At 32.0% G+C, this 10,264-nt stretch overlaps 1 protein-coding gene across 1 annotated transcript; it reads left to right on the plus strand.

The window, feature by feature from the left end:
• Window positions 1-269: 269 nt before the first annotated feature.
• Window positions 270-9,567, plus strand: TRIADDRAFT_61736 (uncharacterized protein; the record flags this gene model as incomplete). The annotated part of the gene is made up of 36 exons (XM_002117653.1): window positions 270-291; window positions 800-915; window positions 1,488-1,520; window positions 1,726-1,860; window positions 2,376-2,434; window positions 2,975-3,041; window positions 3,220-3,299; window positions 3,642-3,722; window positions 3,830-3,873; window positions 4,075-4,133; window positions 4,230-4,296; window positions 4,375-4,509; window positions 4,627-4,788; window positions 4,870-4,980; window positions 5,084-5,130; window positions 5,202-5,347; window positions 5,485-5,527; window positions 5,636-5,697; window positions 5,864-6,011; window positions 6,081-6,170; window positions 6,284-6,437; window positions 6,676-6,796; window positions 6,861-6,985; window positions 7,058-7,215; window positions 7,313-7,411; window positions 7,481-7,560; window positions 7,650-7,692; window positions 7,786-7,860; window positions 8,089-8,123; window positions 8,241-8,337; window positions 8,436-8,508; window positions 8,726-8,765; window positions 8,871-9,022; window positions 9,136-9,221; window positions 9,357-9,440; window positions 9,514-9,567. The coding sequence occupies 36 exons, from the start codon at window positions 270-272 to the stop codon at window positions 9,565-9,567; spliced, it is 3,183 nt and encodes a 1,060-aa protein (XP_002117689.1).
• Between the last annotated feature and the right edge of the window lie 697 nt (window positions 9,568-10,264).

A 10,264-nucleotide genomic window follows, 5' to 3' on the forward strand; every position in this document is an offset into this window, starting at 1 on the left:
TAGAATTCTTAAGGGAAATACACCATTAACATTATAATGATATTTTATCCATAATTTCATGTACGCCTTCTGAACTTGTGGTACAAATCTCTAGAGGCCATATTTAATAAAACTTTTCAATTATCCAATATGGACGTATTAAAAAAATGAAATCTGCCACGTATTTACTCTTCACAAACTAGTCAACTCTTCTGCTTTCGGCTATCCAATAGCCCAAAAGAATAGCCTAACATTGAATGCGTTATTTTTATGGATTCAGGGATATCGTAATGGCATTCGATGGCTCTTTGGGTAATCCACAGGGAATAAAATCTTACACACCCTGGTCATAAGTTAGGCCGTTACAATTTAACGAATCAATAAGTTTTCAAATTATTCGAGAAGGATGGTAATGAAAACTTGGCGTTGAGAGTCAAAGTAGCAATTAAAACGCATATCGCTATAAACTCTTAGCCTGTTTTAAAGTTTTAAGCCTAGATGGTCAATCAATTTACAAGTTTGAAGTGTTTACGGATGTTAAAATTCCTTAAGATCGACAACAAAATCGCCACCGTCGGTAGCCTTAAGCAATATCAAGACATTATTTAATATGAAACGTAAGGGAAATCGCTATGAAATATAAAATAATTTGTAGCAATTGAAAGGTTTTAGGAATGGAATGATTTACTGTAATTGATAAAATCCAATTTATCGTAGTGTCAACTCTTGTATTGCAAATTAGTGCTCGATAGAACCGATAGACATTACTCTGTACAAGATGTATTTTGCTATCGTATAAATAAATAAAATCTAAAACTAGTTGTTAAACCAATTTTCCCAGTTTCAAAGAAGAGCAAATATGGAGAATATAACCTTATCACGACAGTAAGCGGCGATTTGTTCATAACACTCCATGAAGGGACGGAAAATGAACTGGTAAGAGAAACAATAATATTGATGATTTCATTGAACCACTTTAAGGGTATTTTTAAATTCGGCGCCGATAATTTCTGATGCACTGTATTATACGGTCCCATTTTTAGTCATCGTTTTAGTTGATTAATGACTAAATTTGCCTAGGATCAAATCAGTAAGCTGAGTTAATTATTTCTTTACCTTAATACTATATTCGACTAAATTTCATTAATTAATAAATCTCAATTACTGTAGATTTTTAAAACCTTAATTTTATATTCTTTAATGGCATGAATCTTTCAAACGAAATAGAATTTATATATAACCAGTGCATTTAATTTTAAATTAAAGTGCTGTTCAAACTTGATTTTATTTGCCACATTTATTCTTGTCGCTTTAAATATAATACTGCACTACTATTTGCAGCTAATCCAGAGATTATTTATTTCTCAAAGCTATTAACCGTACTACGATAATCATGCATTCCAGTTCCGGAATGATACTAGACCATGTTTATATTTTATTGAGAGCTATTTCTTTCGAATTTGCAAATTAACATGCCCAATATTTTTTTTAATAACTATCGAATATAGCAATGCTTTGGCTACCAAACCGATTACTTAAAGGTTGGTTTCTAATAAAAGATTGCTGTCAGCTACGAATGATATTTAAATTAATATAAATACAGTAAATTATCATTTACAAATAGTGTGATGATTACTTTTCGATTCTAAATTGACTTATCACATTGTTCGTGAAAGCGATTTTAGATGGTTTAATAACAAAGTAACCTAGGTTGCTCTAATGTCTACATTCGTATCGTCAAAATAGGCTTTTCTGTACTATTTATTTTGCCTACTGACACTTAGTATCTTGTGGTTGGTTGGCTATTGGCGTCCTGATTGGAAACATAAACTCACTCATAAAGCTTGTCCTTTGGCAAAAGCAGATTCTGTGCTCATTCGTGTTAGTGTCTTCCAATAATGTTCAAATCTAAGCAATAATTCAACTGAAGAATCGCTTCTTTAACTTACTTTGCTTTCATTGACAAGTCCTGTTTGATAATCACTTCAAAAAATGTTCTTTGGGACATATACGCATACAGTGCAATTTTATAACTTGAAATATTATCTATAGTTATTACTGCAGAATATTATTTTGTGTTATTACATTGGAAATTGAATCTCAGATTAAATCTTGCCACAGTATTAATATCTGCAAGAACGGTAAAGTTTCTAATTCATGTACTGTAAAGTAGTAACTTTATATTTCGTGATATAAATAATTTCACTCGTAGCATGAACAGAATTAGTAGACTAATTTTAATAGTATGTTCTAATTTGAAATTAAATCGCTTTTAAATGGCAGCAAATAAACCTATTGCTTTCTTTAGAAGTAGACCTCATAGTTTTATAAACATCGAAGCGCTTTATAACTGTCAACTATTTAATGTTTATTCTGATACTATTTTTCTCTTAAAGGACCCAAATAATCAGCACCATCCTGTTAAAATTGAAATTTTCAAAGATCATCCACGAAGGTAAAATTATACTATTCTTGATCAACTGCCATATCATTTAAATTATGTACGAATCTGCTATGCGTCATTCAACACCAACGAAATTTAGTCTCTTTTCTCAGGGACTAGAAGCGTCATATTGGCATGATACAGAACTCAAAACAATTATAATTATTATTTTAATCAAATAAGATCCTGCTACATTTTCAAAGATAACTCTCCAACGTAGAATTATACCATACTTGATAAGTTTTCATTTAAATCGTGTGAAGTCCTGCTATATGTCAATCATAATTGAAAAAAAACTAGCAACTCCTCGCACGGCTAAAAGCTTCATAGCTGGCATGATATAGAACTTAAAATAGCTTAGATTATCATGTCCTGCTATATCTTACTCATCACCAAGAAAAGTTGTAGCTTTTGTCGCGGACTATAGACTTTACATCTGGCATGATACAGAACTCGAAATAGCATTTGTTTTCCAATAAAATTTTACTCTTAGAGTAAAGGACCGTCAAATAATCTATAAGAATGAATATATACCATTTATTTCTATTCTAGAACTGCCGATGTGGAGGAAGAATCATCTCAAGGTAGTGCTTATGACTTCATCACAGACAGTTCGTTGGTAAGCTTACAAAATGTCAAATTTTCCTGTCTAGTTTTGATAAAATTATTACTACTATGTAGCAAATAGTAGCCAATTCTATGATTTTCTAATTTAAATATTAGCATAGTACTTATACAAGTAAAATATTTTATTGAACCGTTTTCAACAAGTGCTGTAATCGTCTTAATTTTAACAGCCTACAAAATCCAAATTTTTCGAATTTCGTTTTGTTCGCTATTTCTGGGATGAAAGTAAGAACACATTTGTTCCACTCAGGTAATTAATAAAATTGATTATCATTTCTATATATTACTATGATATTTATAGATCTAGAAATCTATTTATTAAATATGAAGTTCCTACTGTATCTCTTTAAAATTGCAGTTCTAAAGAGTTATTTCGAGCATATGCAGATAAATTTCTATTTCCAAATACTTACGCTCATATCATTTCCGAATTAGAAATGTTTCATGAATGGATCATAGAACCTTTAGGCATACTATTAAATCGATTGACTTTAAAACGTCCGCATTATGTATAGATGGCAAAATTAGCGGCCTTTTAGCTATAATAAATGGTCAATACGGCTTATTGACATTGTTTATCCTTCTATGTTAGGGGTCTCGATCAAAACTTAACATTTCAAGAGATTCGAAGTCAACTTTCACATGGACTCTACGAAGGTCAAGCAAAACGAAGGTATCCCTTAACTTTGTAGATGTATAACTATGAAAACAAGCAAGATAATTTGCATCTTTAAATACTGCGATAAATATTAAATTTTCATTTTTATCCTGCGTACCCAGAATGCTTATTTTCAAGAAGAACTTGATTGATATTAAAGTTAAAAGTATGTTCCTCATATTAGCTGAAGAGGCGAGTGCATTTTGATTATATTACGAGTCAATCAATAAAATACTTTAAAGATCGAACGGCTAGAAATAAACTTTGAAATTCACAATTTTAATATTTTAGGCTTCGCATCCATTCTACATATTCCAGTTATTTAGCATTGCATTTTGGATTGTAGACAAATACTACTATTTTGCAGGGGCAGTTTTCATCGTGTCTATCTTTTCAATTACCGTTTCAGCAATTCTAACTCGACAGGTAATGGATCATCTTTATTAACAACATTCAATCACAAAATAACCTATTTATTTTTACTACCTTGGTATTCATTTTTATCATACTCGTATGATATAGAATTGCGTGCGATTAAGAAAATTAGCAACATCTTCATCGCTGATAACAGTTTTGCGACTTGATTCCGGTTTGCACTTAGAATCAAAGTTAGGATCCATTTTTAAAGACCAAATGCGCTAAGTTAAATCAAATTATTCTTTCTTAGATGACCCACAAGAAATTTCGAGTACTAATTTGGTGCCAGGGGATCTAATTGTAATTCCACCTGAGGGAATGACAATGGAATGCGATGCTATCCTAATTACTGGCAACTGCGTTGTGAAAGAAGGTTTCCTGACAGGTTAATCCTTTCTCCTTATTGAAGCAGCTCATTTTAAAGGAACCTCTTGCAGATTATGTACTAGAAAATCTTAATTTCTATGGCAATATAAAACTCTCTCGTCTTTGCAAAACACAGGTGAAAGCGTTTCTACTGTCAAGACCCACATTGATGACTCTAAAGCCAGATCTACTTACAATCCAATCATTCACACAGAATACACTTTATTAGCTGGAACACAAGTTATCCAAGCGAGAAGCACTGATTCGACACAAGTTTTAGCTGTTGTTATGCGTACTGGTAAAGAAAGAAATTAAATACCTTTTAAGCAACATAGCACTTATCGAAAAGTAACGTAAAACTTTTCTCTTTAAATGGCAGGATTTTATACGGTCAAGGGTGGATTAGTGCGCGATATCTTGTATCCAAAGTCAATGGATACAGAACTATATCGCGATGCTTGTCGTTTCTTAGGCCTTACGGTCGTCATAGGTTAGTATTACCTTTAATAAACTGTTTCTAAATTACTTAGATCTCAACTATTCTTTCCATTTTCATTACTGCTACTCAATTTATTTCTATTACCACAATATAGCTTTGTTAGGAATCATCTACTCTGCTGCAGTCCTCTGCGCTAATCGGGTAAGTTTATAAAACATTCCTTACTGTTATAAGCGTAATAAGTTCCAGCTAATCATAAAGTATCCTTCTAGGCCACTACAAAGAATATCGTTTTGAGAACTATCGATATTATTACTATTGCAATTCCACCACAACTACCAATAGCACTCTCCATTGGTGTCTCATTCGCATTAAATAGATTGAGAAAAGCGGGTATATTTTGTATCAATCCATCTAGGTAAACTATGACTAAAATTTAGGAGTTGTATGGTTACTAGATAGTAGACCAATAGCGTTTTTTTTAGCTGAGTTTTATTCGCTAATAATGGAATTTTATTTTTCACACGCATTATTTCTTGTTCTTATATTGCTTAGGATAAATATCAGTGGAAAGATAAATCGCATCTGTTTTGATAAGGTAAAGTATCCATATCGACCAAGGCTACCGCTTAGATTTAGTCAACCTGTTATGACATGACGACGAGAATAACTATAACCTATTTACATTTGATTTCTTCTATCACAGACGGGAACTTTAACTGAAAATGATATGGAATTTTCTGGAATAATATCAGTGATAAATAGGAGGTAGTATATTGAGAGAGATAGTGATTGTTAGGATTTGAGACGATGAGAAGGAATCATCTCTGCAAATGAGCATCATTTCAATATCAGTTCATTAAATTAATCCAATGGCGTTATCTACAGGTCCTTAATCCATGATTTAATAATATCTTAATATCGTAACTATTAGATTCATCGAATTTAATCCAGAAATGCACTTTAATCCATGGAATCCAGTCGGAATTGTCATGGCTACTTGCCATTCTATCGTTTTAATGAAAGATGGTGAATTATGTGGTGCTCCAATGGAAATAGGAATGTATCGCAACACGGAATGGGTAACACTTTATTGACCAGAAAGAATGATTAAAACTGATAGATTAATTTAAATTGTCTTTTTTTTAAAGACACTCCATGAAATAGAAAGCGGCAACAAAAAATATAATGTACCTATAGAATCAGTTTTGAGACTATCAACCTATACAAAAGCGCAATGTGTAAGCCCCATCTTTGGACTACTTCTATGCCAATATAAATGGCGTTTGCTTTTTAAATTTCCTCATTAATTATTTTACGGTAGCGAATTGAAAGACATTGCTTATAACTTTAGGGACCAACAGAAATTGGAATATTGAAGCGATTCCATTTTTCCCCAGAACTAAGGCGAATGTCTGTTGTAATTATGACACCCGAGGAAAGAAAATTATATTTAACTATGAAAGGCGCTCCAGAAACTGTTATCCGATTTTGCAACGAGGAAACCGGTAAAATAGTTGAATAATCGCTATCATCATGATAACTAACATTATGCTTTCTGTTTTCTTTGCAACTCTATTTGATATCTTTCTACAATTTTTTACAACAAGAAATCCAGTAAAATAATTAAATTAAAGTTATCATATTAAAATTTATCGTTATGCTTCCTATATAATTTGTAACTCTGTTAGATTTCTTACTACAATTTTAATGCTATAAAATGAATTTAAATCGTTTTTTTGACAGTACCATATGATTTTACCCGAATCTTACGAGAGTATACAACTCATGGCTATCGCGTTATTGCCCTAGCTCATAAGCAGCTAGAATCTGAGATATTACCAGAAAACATTTCACAGTTGTCCAAGTAAGTTAGGCGATGCTATTAGAAATGTCATTAGGAACGTATTTAACATCTGTTTTTATGACAGTCATGACCTGGAAAAGAACATGACTTTCGTTGGATTACTTCTTTTCCAAAACAAGTTAAAGGCAGAAAGTTCAGAAGTTATCGAGCAACTTATTCATGCTAATATCCCTGTTAATATGATAACTGGTAAAATTTACTATGTAAATAGAGAAGTAGCGCTGGATTTAATATCGACATCATTGTACTTGACAAATCTAGGCGACCATTTGGAAACTGCCATAGATACAGCTAGGAAATGCAATATTATACAACAAGGTAGCAGTATTACGTGTATTGACATCGATGAAGATGATAACGATTATGAAAAGGAATTGGAAAAATTACTGCAGCAATTAAAACTTTTGGAAGATGATCGGGTCTGATTTGCACCAATATTTGCAATCGTCTACTTGTAACCTACATTACTTCTATTCCAGTAATTACAAGAACAGCATTGCAATTTAATTTTTTTAGGATGTGAAACAAGATCTCAACTTTCGTACGAATAATATTGCCTGCACTGGCAGGACATTAAATGTTTTACTTCAGTACAGACCTGATTTGTTTTTCAAGGTCGGCTAGCACAAAAATTTATAAATAATTTAAAGTTTTATTCCGACTAATGATAAATGTTTTGATTAGTTTATATCTCAAGGTGTCGTATTTGCTCGTATGTCCCCTGTGGATAAAGCACAACTAGTAGAAGGTTTAGTTGAATTAGGGTTAGTCCAGCAAATATAGAATGCTATTTAACTGGCAAGACTATAAAATAGAAGCTTAGAGATAATTTTGATGATCAAATCATTTTCAGAAATTATGTTGCAATGTGTGGCGATGGTGCTAATGATTGCGGAGTTAGTAAACTACTTTATTCTCTAAATTTTTAAATTTGTCCATGATTTAATAGTGATATTTATAAGCTAACTTTGCTTATACACATATTATAGGCATTAAGCGCTGCACATATTGGTATATCATTAAGTGATACTGAAGCATCTGCAGTTTCACAATTTACCTCTAAGGTTAGCTCATAATTTGATTTTCTGACAATTTTAAAGTTAATTGGGTCTCACGCTAGAGTTTTCGCAATTATTCTTACTGTAGATATCTGTAGCGGTAATTTTAACTTTAATTTGATTAGCAAATACCACTAAAATGCATTATCACATAAGCCAATGCTAGCAAGTTCAGAAAATGTCTAAAAGTTCTATTTATTACTAAGGCCACTAATGCTACTGTTTAAATTTCAGATTTCCAACATCTCATGCGTCTTAGATGTTATCAGGTAACATTGGCTTGTTCTTAATTAGGTCGAACTTGTAAAATCATTAGCGTCATGCTATAGTGTTATGCTGCTAGAATTAGAAAAGTTTAATCATGAACTATGATCCTGGACTCACAGGGAAGGGCGGGCAGCCTTGGCAACATCTGTCTGTATTTTAATGTATGTACTAATCACCGCAATAGCAGAATTAATGGCTGTGTTACTTTTATACTGGGTAAGACCTTGTAATCATTTTCTAATACACATATTGACTAGCTATTTCAATATTAAGTCCTTCATTGTCATTTAAATTCATTCCATTGATAAACGTAGACCAGCAGCAATTTCTCAGACTTGCAATTCCTATACTTGGATTTATTTCTTTCTTTTATGTTGATTATCACAAGTAAGTATATTTATCTTCCTAATATAAAATCTTTTAAAATATTTTTCGTTAGCATTAACAGTTGGTGAATTCTATTTGATATTATTACCCTTTAAACTATTGCTAGTGAGCCGAGCTACGCCGCATCGGAAACTTTCTGTGCAAAGACCAAGCATTACTTTGTTCAATTTTAATATCATATTAACCTTAGCAGTCTTGTCTGTTATCACCATCGTAGGTCAAGCTATTGCTTACATATTCTTAAAATCAGTACCATGGTACGACGTAGTCGACAACTCTTCATTAAAATGGTTTCCAAGTAAAACTATATGCTCATGTTTTTATTTTGTTAACAAGCTTCTTTATCTCATTGGATTAAATAGGTACAAATATTCTGTCCCATTATCCAACGGATCCATTAGGGAATTTACTTTGGAAGGCACTACACTGTTCTACTATGTTTCATATCAGTTTATATGGATAGCAGTGATTCTAACACCAGGTCCACCTTTTCAAAATAAGATGTATAAAAATTGTGAGTTGCTAATAGTTGGTTCATTCTAACTTTGATTGCATTGCTCGAAAGCTTAACAGCTGCCGTCATTGTGCGGTGGTAATTGAATGTAATGCACGATTTCTATCGTCTAGGGTCATTCATATTAGCTCTTATAATTACTCTTGCCGTCTCTACTGTTTTACTGTTTCATCCTGGTATTGCAGCAAATTCGTTAAAGGTAAGCTGCTGTGCCTTAGGCAATGCCTTTAACATATGGACAGGAATCCAAAAGTATCATATCAAAATCAAAGTTTATCTGAAAGTTACTTTATGAGCTATAGATGAGTAATACTTACTAATTTATTCTTTCCAGCTAAAAGCAATTCCCGATGTCATATATAAAATTCTAATCCTTATTATGGGATTCGTGTACTTCACGCTTTCGTATGCATTCAAGGTTTGATATGGCAATTGCGGATATTCTGCAAGATACAATCTTTACTGATATCTTAATGCTGCTTTTTCCTCAGGAATTTGTGAATACGGTGGTTAAGACGATGTTCAAGTTAGATCCGTCTTCTTAAACTTTTGCTTGATTATTTATGTTTTGCTTATTTTCTTACAGAACTTAACATCAAATACAGCACAGGAATTTACGTACTATCAATAAATATTTTCCTTCTAAATGATATTAATTTGAAAATTATCAAGAATATACCGTCTAATAATTAAATATATTATTCTATTGCGTTAATCTAAGATCATAGCAAAGATGTAAATAATATTACTATAGCATATAGTGATGCTGCTTTTCGAAGCTACAGATCGAATTATGCAATTACAGAGATCGCTTCGTAGCACTGGCTACAGACGCAGTTTAGACGCATTCGTTCCGCTTACTTTATGTCGTTTCTGAAATTACATTTGATATTCATGTTTATTGATACCATAGTTCTTCAAAAGCTACAAAATAGAAGCTAATTCCATTAGCAAATGATGTATGGACACTCTATCCAACTTTTATAATACTATAGTTTCACGTAATAAGGTTTCTTGTAGGAATTTATCTGTAATAAAATTTTGTCTCGAAGGTATAGCAATAAAATATATAACATTATCTAATTCATTTTCAAAACACGAGCGGACTTTATAAATTTTAGTTCAATATTTCTTATTTTAATTTATATCCAATAAATAAAATTTTATGAAATGACTCGAGAATACCGGTAGGTAAATTTACAAAACTACAAAGACTGATGTAATGTAACTATAAAGTACATT

This window comes from Trichoplax adhaerens, genomic scaffold (genome assembly GCF_000150275.1).
Source record: "Trichoplax adhaerens TRIADscaffold_27 genomic scaffold, whole genome shotgun sequence".
NCBI classification, from domain to species: domain Eukaryota; kingdom Metazoa; phylum Placozoa; class Uniplacotomia; order Trichoplacea; family Trichoplacidae; genus Trichoplax; species Trichoplax adhaerens.